Source organism: Choloepus didactylus, chromosome 7, assembly GCF_015220235.1.
Source record: "Choloepus didactylus isolate mChoDid1 chromosome 7, mChoDid1.pri, whole genome shotgun sequence".
NCBI lineage: Eukaryota > Metazoa > Chordata > Mammalia > Pilosa > Megalonychidae > Choloepus > Choloepus didactylus.
In genome coordinates this window covers 115886566-115902277 of record NC_051313.1, presented here as the reverse complement: position 1 = coordinate 115902277, position 15712 = coordinate 115886566, and the positions used below count along the sequence as shown (strand labels likewise).

General features: G+C 49.1%; 2 protein-coding genes across 2 annotated transcripts in view; both read left to right on the top strand.

The window, feature by feature from the left end:
- The first annotated feature begins 3538 nt into the window (after nt 1-3538).
- Nucleotides 3539-5912, top strand: CLPSL2 (colipase like 2). Its single transcript, XM_037842681.1, has 3 exons — nt 3539-3646; nt 4450-4572; nt 5730-5912. Exons 1-3 carry the CDS (start codon nt 3566-3568, stop codon nt 5823-5825), a joined length of 300 nt encoding a protein of 99 aa, XP_037698609.1. The 5' UTR covers nt 3539-3565; the 3' UTR covers nt 5826-5912.
- The window catches only part of LHFPL5 (LHFPL tetraspan subfamily member 5), a 39194-nt gene continuing 27041 nt past the window's right edge, over nt 3560-15712 (top strand). The window contains exon 1 of the mRNA XM_037842677.1: nt 3560-3646. The gene's annotated coding sequence lies outside the window, so the exon portion shown is untranslated. The remainder of the gene's footprint in view (nt 3647-15712) is intronic.

Below are 15712 nucleotides of genomic sequence, written 5' to 3'. Positions count from 1 at the left end.
ACTGAGGGTCCTGGAATGTGGAGGTTTCCTTGAAGAGGAACAAGAGAAAAGGAGCCACAGGAAGAAGGTGGAAGACAATGGAACCCAGAGGAGAAAGGAGAAGACAGCACCATGTGCATCGCCATGTGACAGAAAAGCCAGGGACCAGGGATCGCTGGCAACCAGCCCCAGAATGCCACAGGGAGAAAGCTTCACCTTGCTTCTCCCAGCCTCACAACGAGGAGCCAATAAATTCCCATTGTTTAAACCAACCCATTGTATGGTATTTGTTTTAGCAGCTGGGAAACTACCACAGAGACATAAAGTAGATCAGAGCTTACAAGGGGCTGGTGGGAAAGGGGGAATGGGTAGAGAGTTTCTGTTTGGGATGGTGTATTAGGGTTCTCTAGGGAAACAGAATCAGCAAGAGATATCTATAAATATAAGATTTTTATAAAAGTGTCTCACGTAACCATGGGTATGCACGAGTCCAAATTCCGCAGGGCAGGCAGCAAACTGGCAACTCCAATGAAGGTGTTCAATGAACTCCTCAGGCAGCGAACTGGCAACTCAATGAACTCCTCAGGAAATGCTTTGCTAGTAAGCGGAAGAAGAAGCGAAGGTCCTCTATCCATCTTGCTTAAAAGTCTTCAACTGATTGGATTAAATACAGCTGATTGAATTCTCTCATTGTGAAAGACATGCCCTCCGTTGATGTAATCAGTCACAGCTGCAGCCAATTGACTGATGATTTAATAAACCAGCCTTCTGGTTTATTAACCAGCCACAAATGTCCTTGCAGTAATGGTTAGGCCAGTGCTTGCTTGACCAGACACCCGGGCCCCATCACCTGGCCAAGTTGTCACATGAACCTAACCATCACAGATAGTAAGTTCTGGAAATAGTGGTGATGGTTATAGAGCATTGTGAATGTACTTAATACCACTGAACTGAACACTCAAAAATGGTTAAAAATGGTAATTTTAAGTTATGTATGTTTTACCACAATAAAAAAGGAAAAAAATTAAAAAAAATTTTAAATTTAATAATGTAAATCAAAAAAAATAGTAAGTTAGTTTGGCTTGGGTTCCTCTCATTTGCAGCTGAAGGGGTCCAGATTACCTCCCGGCTCCGTGAGTTGGGCACAGGGGCCTCATTACCAAAGCGAGTGGGTACTAATATGGCTGAGTGGCTCACTGATGGGAGAAGGAAGAGACTCCAGGTTGACAGAGTCAGTGAATGTCCACATGCAGCCTACACTTAGGCAGCGTGGGCCGTGGGCTGGGTGCCAGGACACGGGATCCCCCTCTGCTGTGCCACAAGCTGCACAGAGCCCTGTGGGCACCTCTCTCCTGCATGAATGTTTCACCAGAACACAGAGGTTGTAGGAAGCCTTCCCTGGCCCTCTGGGGAAGGCCCTTGTTATCATAGGCTAACCTACCTTAAGAAGTCCCACCCACTCCCATGGGTGGAGGGCAAGAGGGGGTAGCATACCTGGCCGCCAGGAATGACTGCCCGCCAGGTGGAAGCCCCAGGGTCTCAGGGCTGGCTATGTCTGGAAGAGGCTGTGCTAGCTGCTTTCCCTCCCTCTGGGTCAGTCTTCTTCCCCAGCTGAGCCCACACCCCCTTACCAGGGCCAACCTCTTCTGGGAGGAAATAAGATGAGAACTGTGTCTTCTGAGTCCTGCCCCTGGTTTGGGGTAGGGAGGGCAGAAGGGGGTGGCCTGAGATTGGCATGGGTTGTCCTCCCTCAGAGCATATTGGGTGTCTCCCACTTTCAGGAGACCCCTACAGTCCTTACAGAGAGAACAGGGCAACCCTGCCCTCACCCTGTACCTCTGCTTCCCAGGCTGGGGACCCCCTTTTCTGACCCTAGGTACTGCCACCACTAGCCCAGCTTTCCACCGAGGGGCCACCTCAACTGGGGTTACCCCCCTGGAATATTAACTGCCCTGAGTCTCCACTCTGCATCTCTCCACTAGATGACATCCCTTCCTCATTGTTCTTTCCATGTTCTTTTCTCACTCTCACCTCCAAGCCCTTGTTCACTCTGAACCTCCTGCTTGGAAGACCTTGAGTCCCTGCTTGCCCAAAGCCTAGCCCCCTTCAAGGCTTAGCCTCCCCCCACCCCCGGACACCCCAACCACCTCCCCCACCACCACCCCCTGCCCCGGGGCCAGCCGGCTGGTGTCCAGGCTGTCCTGAGCCGCCTGTGGAGGACCCTGTGCCTCCTCACTTCCTCTGCACTTCCAAACACTTCCCACCGCGGCGCCCTCTTCTCTAGGAAGCCTTTGCTGATCTATCTCAGCATCTCGAACTCTTTAGGGAACCTACTTGTTCATCATTCCCCGATTACTTTGAGAATTCCATCAGAATATATTGAGTAGTGGATGATTTCCACTAGGTCAGTATTCCCAGAATTTTATTTTGGATTTTACAGTGATAAAAGTTCCAAAAATTGGGGGAGGGGGTGGGGGTGGGGGTGGAGGAGGTTAGCAGAATATGTGTGTGTGTATAAAATATTTGTACATTACATATTTAATATATTGACCAAGTAAGAGCATAGAAAACCAAAACTATGATTGTGTTATTGCCATTGTTTCAAAAAACACCTTTCAACACCAAAAAAAGGTAGGAAAGACATAATTTCAGAATAAAGACTTGCCCTTGAAATTAAATACACTTACGTTGAACAACAACAAAAAAGCATTGCCCTTACTTTTTCGTTTTGCTGAGAACAATGTCCTGGGAACCACAACCCCAGGCCACCAGAAAGCAGCAGGAACGAGGAGCTGTGCTGGGGAGTGTCAGGCTCCCTTCCGCCTCTTGGGACACTAGGACGCTGAGGCGCCGCCCTTCCCGCAGGTTCCCCGCTGGGCGCACGCGGCGCTCCCTTAGCCTTCCCCCACTTTGGGGTTTCCCTCTCATACCCGCTCCTCTGCTCCTTAACGTTCATACAGTTCTCAGACAGATCCTTATACAATTAACAGAATCGTTAGGAGTAAAAGAAGTGTAGGTCTCGGAGACCCTCTTATCTCACCTCCAGATTCTTGGAGATGAAGAGACTGGGGCTTGAAGAGGGTTTGAGAGGCGCCAGAGGACAGGGCTGAAGTGCCCAAAAACTAACGAGGGAGGGGGGGAGCTGTACCTCTAAAAAGCAAGGGCAGAAAGCTAGGATATCGAGAAGGAAGCTGTTTTCGTCGCAGCGCATGTTTTGTGTAATTAAACCAAACAGTTTTATTTTACACTTTAAAATGCTCACTCAGAAGTAATACATACGGCGGCGCTGAGGGTACCTGGAACCGGCCATCCTGCACGTCCAGGGCTCGAACCCGAGTCTCACCTGAGCCGCCTTTCCGCGCGCGGTCCCTTCCGATGCTCCGGGAGCCGCCGCGGGGGGCCAGGAAGGGATTCGGCCTGGTTTTGGGATTCCCTCCAGAGCCAGCACGCTGCAGGCCGGGCGCGCCACCTCCCTCGCCCTCCACCTGGCGCGGGGGACGGGCCGGGGGCGGCGGGTCACGTGGCAGGGGAGGGGCCGGGCCGCGGCGCCCCCCGGAGACCCGCCTGCCCGCCGCCGCCCCGGCGCATGGCCGCGGCTCTCGTCCTCCTCGCGGGGGCCCTGCTCCCCGGCTGGGGCTCGGCCCCGCAGTGTCGCGCCAAGGTGAAGGTGAGCGACGAGCGTTTCCGGGATGACGCTGTAAATAGAGGGTTAGAGGGGGTCGCCCGGGCCGCGCAGAAGCGGGCTAGCCACCGGACGCCGGTTGGGTTTGGAGGAGGAATGGGATGGGGGAGAGAATCACCCCTAACTGGGGATTTGTTCACAGGCCGGAGGCGTGGGGGGCGGGGGGGGGGCTCCAAACACACCTCAAAGCCCTGCCTTACAGTTACCAGGCGGCCTCGGGCGGGGAGAGAATGGCCTTGTGACCAGCACCCTCGGCCCTGCCGCACTCTGCACCCACCCAGCTCCACCGCCAGGCTTTCTCAGGCCCCCCAGACAAACCCTCCCTACCTGCTCTGGTTTCCCCCTCTCCCACACCCCTCCCCCTCAGACACACACACACACACACACACACACACACACACTTCCTTTCCTTCCTCCTTTCCTCTTTCTGCCCATCCCTCTACTAAAGCGTGATCTGGGAGTACTTGCACCCCTCCAAACACAGGCATCTTTACGTCCCACGGAGGTGAGGGGTTCTCCAAGAAAGGATAAGCAGAGGGGAAAGTGCTAACCACCCCCCACATCTTCCTCTCCCCTGCTCCCCTTAGCCTTGTTGGGTCCGGGGGAGGGAGCTTGGCTGCAGAGGGGATGGGAAGCAAGGGTGACTATGACATGACTTCTTCTCCTGGACCCCCCTGGGCAGGGGGAGCTTTGGCAATGCCAGGAATCTTCCCCTCCCTTCTCCAGCCAGAGAGCAGAGAGCCCGGGTGTTGTCCCCAGCCTGGTGGAGATCCTGCCTGTCCCCACAGATCAATGGGGCCGAGTGCTCCCACCACTCTGAGTGCCGCAGTGACTGCTGCCTCGTAGACTTGGACACTGGTAACACCTTCTGTGCCCCCAAGGCCAAGGTTGCCATGGCGTGCTTGCTGCAGGTGAGGCTCTGCGGTGGGGAAGCCTCTTCCAGAAAGTAGAGGGGGGGAAGTAAAAGGAGGTCTACCCTCCTTTTGCACATGCTGTTCTTTCTACCCATGGTGGCTTTTCCGCCTTCTCTGCCTGGCAAACTCCTATACAAACTGCAAGACTCAGCTCCAGCCACCTCCTCTGAGAAGCCTTCCCCAAGGCAGTTAGGCCTTCCCTCCTCAGAGCTCCCACACCCTTGGCCAATGCCTTCAGCAGAGCATTTATCTCCCAGATTTGGCCCACTGGTGGGAGCTCTTCAAGGGCAGGGACTGCATCACATTCATCTTTGAGCCCCCTGCCCCAGCCTGGTGCCCTCACACAGTGGATGCTTGACAAATGCTTGTTGAATGAATAAATATCTCTACCCTAAGAAGCAGGGTAGGTGGGAAAAGACCTCCTTCCCTCTACTAATCCTCACTTCCCTGTCACAATGACTTAATTTCTTGAGAGGAGCATGGTACTGTGGTGGCAGGACAATAGCTTTGGATTTGGAGCTGAGTTTAAATCCTGATTTTGCCATCCCTGGTCTGTGTGACCTCAGACAGGTCATTTTCACTTCTCTGAGCCTTTGTGTCCTCACCCGTAAAATGGGGGTACAATACCTGTTACACCACGTTGTTGGGAAGAGCACATGTTCCTGGCAATGAGTGGTGCTCAATCAAGTGTGATTGTTATTAGCTGGTGGAAATGCAGGGAGCAGAATACACAGTACATCATGTTCCTTCTCATCTCTCTCATCTGGCCTGATGGGCCCAGTCCCCACATCCCTGTCTGGAGAACTGCCAGTGCCTTAAGGAAACAGCCCGACTCCTACTGTGGCCTGACCCTGCAGCTGAAGTGGCCAGAGGGTCTTTTTGTTATGGGCACTTGATTTACTTTATCTCATTTAATCCTCATAATAACCCCATGAGGTGGTACTAGTGCTATCCCCATTTGACAGATGAGGAAATTGAGCCACAGAGGCTAACAGCTTGTCAGCAGTCATGCAGTTACAAGCTATAGAGCTGGGATCAGACCCCAGCACTGGCTCACTCTGCCACTTATGCTCTTGCCCCTGCTCCCTAAGTAGTTTAAGGCTCTTCCTCCCTGCCCCCTGGTGACTTCTGACTCCCATACTCCCTCCCCACAGACCAAGGGAGCCACCAACGTCATCTGCCCTTGCCAAAGGGGCTTGGGTTGCACATCCAAGAACCGGTCGTGTTCCCGCCAGTGCCATATAATTTAGAGGAGGACCCAGTCTGGTTACTGCCCCTCCCTCAGCACCAGTGACCCCACCCTGCTCTGAACCCAGCAACTGAAACATTAAAGTCACTGCCTGGCTCTGGCCTCTGTGTGCACTTCTTGGGAGAGGGGCCCTGGTGGGGATTGTCATAGCCTAGAGGTGGGAGAAAGGGAGAAAGGGAGAAAGGAAGAAAGGGGAGCGTGCAGGCACGAAAGAGCTTCCCATGGGGTTTGGCCCTGTCTGGAGGCATGGCAGCCTCAGGGCTGGATATACAGGAAGGGATGGAGCAGGGGGGCTGCCTGTGGGTGAGGGGAGGCCAGTTCCAGGAAGGGGCCAAGTCTTGGGCTGGGTGAGCCCTGTGGAGGGACAGGGTTGAGGAATGTGCCCAGAGAGTGTGAGTTGGGGTTCTCGTGGACCGGTGTGTGTGGGGGGGGGGGGGGATTGAATGAGAGCACCTGAATGTTTTAGGAGGGGAACAGAGTGGAGGTCATTGAGTGTTTGTGAGAATGTGTGTGGGGAGGTGTAAATGGAAAAATGCGCGTGCCGGTAGAGGGAAAGGGACCTGGTACATTGAGTGCCTCATTTCCCTCAGTTCCATTTTGTGGATGAGGAAACTGAGGCTCAGGGAGCTATATGACCTGCCCAAGTTCACATTATTGGAGTATCAGAGATCCTTTGCCTCACGTGGAAAGCAGGACTTGCTCTTTCTCCTGTATCTTTGTATCTTGATGTACTAAATCCTTGTTGTTTTTTTTTATTTATGAGAGTTAATATGCAGATTCAGAGGCATTGCTTTTCTGCATCTGGACATTCACATAATGCTTTCACTTGGAGATTTTAGCGATGTGAAATAATCTGGATATTGAGAGGGCAGAAGCTTCTGGCCACCTTAATTTAGCCAAATTTTTTCCCAGTCATTCCTATGGGCCCTAGCTCTACTTCTAATGGCCTTTTGCCCAAACATGGGCTCTCAGCCCTCCTCTCACAAGTTTTATTTCTAAGGCAAGGTCCCTACTGCTTTAGTTTTCTTACTTTTTCCCAATATATGGCAGAGACAATGCTATGAATTCACCAAGTTGGTTTTGTTTTCATCTTCCTTGAAAACCAGGACTGCTTTCCTGCAGATAGGTTGGGCTGTGGGAATATTTCTGGCTAGTGGCTGTAGGTGGAAGTGATGTGTTTAACTTTTGGGCCAAGGCAGATTGTATAATAAAGAGGAAGACTCCATTTTTGGTTTGACCCATGACAGCTTTCAAGCCCCACCACTCCCCTTTTGCCCCACATCTAGATAAGCCCTAAGAAAATCCACATGTTCCCTCCCCTGATGCTAGTGGGAAGTTCAAGCCATGCAAAGCCCATCCTGCAGAAGGAACCCTACCCTGCCCCCCCATCACAGTAAAAGCCAAAGCCACCAGTCCCCTTTTTCTCTTGCCACCTAGACCTGCTTGTGCCTCCTCTGCTCCCCATGGGAAGTTCCATTACACAGGTAACAGACCTTTTCATATCCTCATCAGTCTCAATATTCAAATCACTTTTGGGTAGGGCTTTGATTTCACCCTCTGTGGGGCAACCACAAAACATGTAAGTTCTCCACTTCTCTCTCCTTGCCGTGGCTGGGTGGAGAGGTGAGGGAACCAGGGGACGGGAGGTGCCTGGGTCACTAAGTCCCCGCATGGAGGATGGCTGCCCTGGAGAGATTCCCATCTCACATCAGACTGCATGGGGAGGAAATCCATTTCTGTTGTGTTACGCTTCTACAATTTCTGGGTAGTTTGTTACCTCAGCATTACCTGTTCTGTCTTGACTGATGATATGAAAATGTCTCTTGTTCTGCCCTTCAGATTACCACCCACTCCTGCTCCCAGGACTCATTTGCTTTTGTTCTGATTATCTGCAACCACAATCCACTCAGAGCTTGTGTGTTCTGGGCCCACGGTTCTTGTGCTTGCCAAATAGGCCTACAGAAATGTATTCAGGTACAGTGATTTTCTCCTCCAGAAAAGGAGTTACTAACTGAAGGCCTCTGGGGAGAAAGGAGTAGACAGATGAAAGCCAGAGTGTGGTCTTCTATTATTTAATATCTTTATGACTTTGGGGAAGTTTTACAATTTCTCTAGACCTCATAATGCTGTTTATTAGCAGTAATATACAATTGGATAAGAGAATCTTTGAAATCCCTCTAACTCTGAGACACTCTAATTCTAAAAATACGAATTGGGTGCTTATTCTATGCAAAACTCAAATAATTAAGGGTCATTTAATTTAAGCATTGCATCATCCGTGTGGTATACTATTACCCCATTTCACAGAAGTCTGCCCAAGATTCCCCAGCCACTAGGCAGCAGAGCCGGGATTTGAATCCCAGATCTTTCTAGTGCCAGGACCCAAGTGCATGGGCCTAGGCTATTCTGCCAGCAGCAAATGGGCAAAGCAAATGGTCCGGAATGCAGCAGCAGTTCTTGGAAGACTTCTTTTTACCCCCATTGCTTGTGCCTCTGTCCCTTTGGGCTGGGAGCCTGGACACCTTGGGACTGGGCATTGGCACCTCATCACTTACTGCCCCCCCCAGCCTCATCCCATGACAGGTCCCAGATATTTAGTCGGACCTTAGAGAAGACACCTCTGGGCCATGATGGGGTGGGGCTGCTGCTGCTACTGGGCCCTCCCTCCTTCTTTCCTTCATCCTCATCCGGGGTTTGCCTCCTCAGGAAATAAACAGAAACCTGGAGGGTGCAGTCACCTCCCCTGCCCCATCCCAAGGACTGTCTGGGCAGTGGACACAGGCTGGTGTGGGAGAGAGCCGGAAATCAGGGGCAGCAGGGAATGTTGGGTGGAGGATGTCTGGGAGGAAAAAGAAAACTCACCCTCATCTTGGGCCCTACCCAAAGGCAGTCAGTGCCTGGTGCTGTGGCCACAGAGGTGAGTATGACACAGCACCTCCCACCTCAAGCCCACATCTGGTAATAGAGACAAACAGTGATTCATTCGATAAATACTACTGAGCACCTGCTATATGGACATTATTTTTCTAGGTGCTGGGGGCAGGGCTGTGAGCAAGACAGGCTGAAATCCTTACCCTTGTGAAGCCGACATTTTCATGTAGGTGACAGACAGTACACAGGCAAAGAAGTAAACATAGATCCCAGACAAGAGGCATCTGGAGAAAAAGAAAATAAGGAGCTGAGGGAGTCGTGGTGCAAGGAGAGGTTACAAAGTGTGCTTGGGAGGACTTGGCTGCCAAAGTGAGATTTAAGCCAGGTCTAAAGGGGGTGAGTGAGCAAGGCCTGGGGATCTGTCTATGGGGAGAACATTCCAGTGGAGGGAACAGCCAGGGCAGAGGTCTAGAGGTAGAACCCTGAGGGCATATTCAAGGATTAGCAAAGAGTAAGGGAGAGGGGAAATAATAGGAGATGAGATCAGAGAGAGACAAGGAATAGAGGATTACAATATCCTCATTATTCAGCAATTATGCATTGAGCACCTATTATGTGTAAGGAGTTTAGTCTCAGGGGCTAAGAAATCCAGCCAGGAGCAAAATAGCAAAACATCCTCTGTCCTCCTGGAGCTGAGGTTCTAGCAAGGGGAGAGAGACAATCTAAGAAAAAAAAAAGATAAAGATAATTTCAGAGTATAACAGTTGTAGACAGAACAGAAGGTGATGGGTGTCTGGGAAGGATTCAGCCTGAGGCAGGGAGAGCATGGCAGCCAAGCAGAGATCTGAGGGCAAGTAGTTATGGGGGAGGGACCAGCAGGTGCAAATTCTCCCGGGCCAGAAGAGCTTGGTGGATTCAGGGCCCCAGAAGTGGCCAGTGTGTCTGCAGGGTGTGTGTATGGAGGGGAGGGGACATGAGATCTGAGAGGTGGGTGACCCTGGAATATGCAGGCCCGAGTAGCACTTAAATGGGCACCAGCTAGTAGGTCTGATCTGGCTTCAGACCACCCCTCCTAATCCCGGGAGTTCTTTGTGGTTCTTTGTGGCCTGAGGGGTGCTGAGGCAGCATCTGAGCTGGGTATGCCTGAAAGGGAGGTTTGAATTGCCCAGGAAAGGATTTAAAAAGAAATGGGGGCCCCATGTTCACATTCATGTACTTAGGGCAGACAGATACGTTAATGACAGGCAAAGTGATCCCAGGGGTGGGGCTGACCGGGTACCGAACAATCATGGGGTCAGCCTGGAGGAGGTAGTAGCAGGAATTCCTGAGAGGCCCGGGCTCTGAGTAACTGGGAGTGGGGGTCCTTTGTCCCAGGCTCCTCTGTTGTGTGCACAAAGACGGGCCTGGAGCCAGGCTGGGATGGGGGTGAGGGTCGCCTCTAAGTATGGAGGGGCCGGCAGTCCCCAAGGTCAAGATCAAGTCCATCCTTCCCCAGGCATTCCTTGGCCTGTATAAGGAGGGCCCCTATCAGCCCAACCTGACTTGTGTATTTCCTAAGAACCAGAAAATATTTAGAATCATTCGTGGCCCGTGTAAGAAAATTGAAAAGAAGCCAGCTAAGAAAATTTTCTTCTAATGCTCCTTCTTCCTTGGCTCCTCCTCCTCCATCCCTCCACCCACCTCCCCCAGAACTCCGTGTTCCTGCTGCTGTCCCACACAGAGCCTACTTGATGGGGGTGGGCAGGCCAGTGCACCACCATTGAAATAAAGAGCTTTCAATGTGTGATGCTCGGGGAATAAAGGAAGAATACCGAAGTGCGAACAAAGCCTGTTTATTCAGAACTTGCTATATCAAGGGAGTCAGGCACCATCACTTGCCGTTGGCAGAGACTCAAAGGCAGGCAGGGGAGTGGGAAAGCTTTATAGTGGAAAAGCTGGAAAGACTTCGGGTGTGCCCTAATGGGAAGCTGTTGGCATAGGGAAGCTGGAGGCTGTTAGCAAAAAGTGGGGTGTCCTCTGTGATTGGTTAGGGGAGGATATTTGGCTTTCTCTGGTTGGTCCTAAGTTAGTTGGAAGCTAGGGCAAAAATTAGGGAAGCTGTCAGTGACCAATCAAGTCCTGGCTATTTGGGGTCATTTGTTCCAGGGATTGTGTTTACCATAGAGAGTGGCCAGCTCCTGAACCAACTGTTGCAGGTAAAGAGCCAGGGTTTTCTGTTCTGATTACTGCTGATGGTGGGTCGGTTTCCTGGTCATTGTCCATTTGTGTATCCAGTCTCTCAACACCTTGATGCTCAGAGCTGGGGCCAAGCTGGGCAGGGCTGGAGGGGGCGGAGGGTGGGGTGCAATGATGAGGGAGGAGGCAGGAAGGGGCTCTCTTGGGCTTGAGGTCTTTCCCCAGTTGGGGCATGAGTGAAAGCTCCCCAGAGGAGACGTGGGCTCCCCTCCATCCAAACCCCTTGTGGGCTTCCGTGCACTTCATGATCCACCCTCCCAAAGCCCAGCTTGTGTCTGATCTCTCCATTCCCCTGACCTTAAATTTCAGAAATGTGAAAGTGTACAACACGTACATGAGTGTAAAGAATTGCCAGGGTTTATGGAGCACTTACTCCATGCCAGGGGCAGTTCTAGAAGCCTTGCACATTTCATCTCATCATTACAACAAGCCATGTGGGCTCAGCACTCACCCCTCTTTTGCAGGTGAGGAAACTGTGAGGAATTGAGCAAATAGCCCAGGATCACACAGCTGGAAAATGAAGCATCTGAATCTTCTGAGGCAGGAAAAAAAAGGGTTGAGAAAGAAAGGAGAGCCAAGGTGATAGAGGGTTTAGGTAGAGTGAGGAAAGGAGGTTGGAGCACAGAGTGTGCAGTGTGGGGACGGGAGCCACTGGGCTGAGAGGCATTTTAGGAAGTTTTTTTTTTTTTTTTTTTTTTCCATTTTTATTGAGATTGTTCAGATGCCATACAATTATCCAAAGATCCAAAGTGTATAATCACTTGCCCCTGGGTACCCTCATACAGCTGTGCATCCATCACACTTAATTTTTGTTCAATTTTTAGAAACTTTTCATTACTCCAGACAAGAAATAAAGTGAAAGATGAAAAAAGAAAAAAAGAAAAGGAAACTCTAAACCTCCCCTATCCCTAACCAACCCCCCTCAATTGTTGACTCCTAGTATTGATATAGTACGTTTGTTACTGTTTATGAAAAAATGTTGAAATACTACTAACTGTAGTATATAGTTTGTAATAGGGATATAGTTCTTCCCTATATGCCCCTCTATTATTAACTTCTAATTGTATTGTCATACATTTGTTCTGGTTCATGAAGTGATTTCTAGTATTTGTATAGTTGATCATGGACATTGCCCACCATAGGATTCAGTTTTATACATTCCCGTCTTTTGACCTCCAACTTTCCTTCTGGTGACATATATGACTCTGAGCTTCCCCTTTCCACCTCATTCACACACCATTCGGCGCTGTTAGTTAGTCTCACATCTTGCCACCAACACCCCTGTTCATTTCCAAACATTTAAGTTCATCCTAATTGAACATTCTGCTCATACTAAGCAAGAGCATCTACATTTCTTCCACAAGGCAGGAGGGAGAGTCAAAGAAGGTAGAGAGGCAAAAGAAAGAGGAAACAAAAAAAATGACAGCTAGGAAACAGCAAAAGGAAAAATAACCTTAAATCAAAGTAGAATAAAGAATCAGACAATACCACCAATGTCAAGTGTCTAACATGCCTCCCCTATCCCCCCCTCTTATCTGCATTCACCTTGGTATATCACCTTTGTTACATTAAAGGAAGCATAATACAATGATTCTATTAGTTACAGTCTCTAGTTTATGCTGATTGCATCCCTCCCCCAATGCCTCCCCATTTTTAACACCTTGCAAGGTTGACATTTGCTTGTTCTCCCTCATAAAAGAACATATTTGTACATTTTATCACAATTGTTGAATACTCTAGATTTCACCAAGTTACACAGTCCCAGTTTTTATCTTTCTTCCTTTCTTGTGGTGTCTCACATGCTCCCCATCTTTCTCTCTCAACCGTATTCATAGTTACCTTTGTTCAGTGTACTTACATTGTTGTGCTACCATCTCCCAAAATTGTGTTCCAAACCACACACTCCTGTCTTCTATCACCCTGTAGTGCTCCCTTTAGTATTTCCTGTAGGGCAGGTGTCTTGTTCACAAAGTCTCTCATTGTCTGTTTGTCAGAAAATATTTTGAGCTCTCCCTCCTATTTGAAGGACAGCTTTGCTGGATACAGGATTCTTGGTTGGTGGTTTTTCTCTTTCAGTATCTTAAATACATCACACCACTTCCTTCCTGCCTCCATGGTTTCTGCTGAGAGATCCGCACATAGTCTTATTAAGCTTCCTTTGTATGTAATGGATTGCTTTTCTCTTGCTGCTTTCAGGATTCTCTCTTTGTCTTTGACATTTGATAATCTGATTATTAAGTGTCTTGGCGTAGGCCTCTTCATATCTCTTCTGTTTGGAGTACACTGCGCTTCTTGGATCTGTGATTTTATGTCTTTCATAAGAGATGGGAAATTTTCATTAATTATTTCCTCTGTTATTGCTTCTGCCCCCTTTCCCTTCTCTTCTCCTTCTGGGACACCAATGATACGTACATTATTGTACTTTGTTTCATCCTTGAGTTTCCGGAGACGTTGCTCATATTTTTTCATTCTTTTCTCCATCTGCTCCTTTGCGTGTAGGCTTTCAGGTGTTTTGTTCTCCAGTTCCTGAGTGTTTTCTTCTGCCTCTTGAGATCTGCTGTTGTATGTTTCCATTGTGTCTTTCATCTCTTGTGTTGTGCCTTTCATTTCCATAGATTCTACTAGTAGGTTTTTTGAACTTTTGATTTCTGCTGTATACATGTCCAGTTCTTCCTTTACAGCCTCTATCTCTTTTGCAATATCTTCTCTAAACTTTTTGAATTGATTTAGCATTAGTTGTTTAAATTCCTGTATCTCAGTTGAAGTGTACGTTTGTTCCTTTGACTGGGCCATAACTTTGTTTTTCTTAGTGTAGGTTGTAATTTTCTGTTGTCTAGGCATGGTTTCCTTGGTTATCCACATCAGGTTTTCCCAGACCAGAACAGGCTCAGGTCCCAGAGGGAAGAAATATTCAGTATCTGGTTTCCCTGAGGGTGTGTCTTAGAAAATTGCTTCACCCTTTGATGCCTCGGGTCACTGTGCTTTTCTGCCCAGCAGGTGACGCCTGTTAGCCTATAATTCTTGACTGGTGTGAGGAGGTATGGCCGTGTTCCCCCAGGCTCTGGGGTCTGGTTCTGAATGGAAAGGGCCCCACCCCTTTCCTCCTAAAGAAGACAGACCCCCCAGGTGGAGGTCATTAGCATTTCAATGGTCTCACTCTCTGCTTGTGCTGTCTCCACCCTTCTCTGCTTCACAGCCCTGGAAACTGAAAATGACTGGGGCTTTCTCCACTGAGCCAAAAAAGAAACAGATAGTCCCCTTCAGACCCGGTCCAAGGCGACCCTCCTGCTCTCCCAGGTCAGTCGTCACCCAAAGCCTCTGTCTGTTTTTTGGGGCTGTGTACCTGTAGTGAGCAGTTCACACTCGCTACTTAAAACCCCGGTTGGAGCTCAGCTGAGCTGTATTCGCTTGCTGGGAGAGAGCTTCTCTCTGGCACCACGCGGCTCCGCAGCTCGGGCTATGGGGGAGGGGGTCTCCCGACCTGGTTCCGCAGGTTTTACTTACAGATTTTATGCCGTGTTCTTGGGCATTCCTCCCAATTCAGGTTGGTGTATGATGAATGGATGGTCTCGTTTGTCCCCCCGCAGTTATTCTGGATTATTTACTAGTTGTGTCTGGTTTTTTGTAGTTGTTCCAGGGGGACTACTTAGCTTCCACTCCTCTCTATGCCGCCATCTTGCCCGACTCTCCATTTTAGGAAGTTTTACTGTGTGTTGTGAGGCTTTTCGAGACAAGGTGCTGCTTTGCCTGTTCGCTTGTGGTGCCTCTTCAGCAGAGGCAGGCCTCAAGGCAGCCCTGGTATAGTCGGGTTACGTTTTGGAGATCACTATTTCAGATTTGGGACCTAAGCTTCCATACTCAGCCATACCTCTGGTCAACTAGGCCCCCAGACCTGTGCCAAGCATGTCCTCCAGAATTTCGGGCTTATGGTCCCAGGGTGGGAGCCATCCCCTGGGAGAATACTCTGTCCTTGACCAGGTGCACCAGACAGACACCCAGACTCCCAAAGTGTTCATGAGCTCCCACATTTGGAGAAAGTCCACGAAGCACCTAGGAAGGAAACAACCCAGCCTTCATGGATACCAATGTCCTAAGACGTTAGAAAGGCAAGCGAAAAAAAGATATGTTGTTGATATGATTAAACTGGCCAGAGATTCAGCTGCCCCTGTGGGAAAAGTGGTCACTGGGAGAGACAACTGCTGCCAGAATTTAGAGAAATTTGTAGGAAAAGGTATTTTGAGCTACGTTTTGACTGTGCTTCTGCTCTGCTGGAAGGAGACAGGACTCTGACACTGAAAAGCAATGAAAATCGGGAGTCTACAGCAACCCTGTCCACTAAAAGTAAAATTTGAGATTACATATATATAAAATATAATTTAAAATTTTCTAATAGCCATATTAAAAAAAGTAAAAACAAACAGGTAGAATCGATTTTGATAATATTTCAAAATATTATTTCAACATGCAAAAATTACTTCTAAGGTATTTTACCTTTTTTGGTAATAAGTCTTAAGAATTGAGTTTGTGTTTTATGCTTATCTCAATTCAGATGAGCCACATTTCATGTACTCAATAGTCACATATAGCTGGCTAGTAGCTGCCACATTAGATAGCACAGGTCTATAGGGTCCAGCATTAGGAATTTTTTATGGACTCAAAGCTGCAAATACCTCTGCCTCTATAGCTAAATATCTATAGATATTATAGATAACCTAGAAAGAAGTTAGAGCAAGATGGTGCACTCCTGGGATTAGGATACTATGGTAGAAGGTACCAGTGGCT

What these genes read in the sequence shown, in the direction of transcription:
- CLPSL2 (XM_037842681.1), top strand. Translation starts at nt 3,566, where the DNA reads ATGGCCGCGGCTCTCGTCCTCCTCGCGGGGGCCCTGCTCCCCGGCTGG. An exon ending in AGTGTCGCGCCAAGGTGAAG is followed by an intron (nt 3,647 to 4,449) that starts GTGAGCGACGAG and finishes CTGTCCCCACAG; the next exon opens with ATCAATGGGGCCGAGTGCTC. An exon ending in CCATGGCGTGCTTGCTGCAG is followed by an intron (nt 4,573 to 5,729) that starts GTGAGGCTCTGC and finishes CCCTCCCCACAG; the next exon opens with ACCAAGGGAGCCACCAACGT.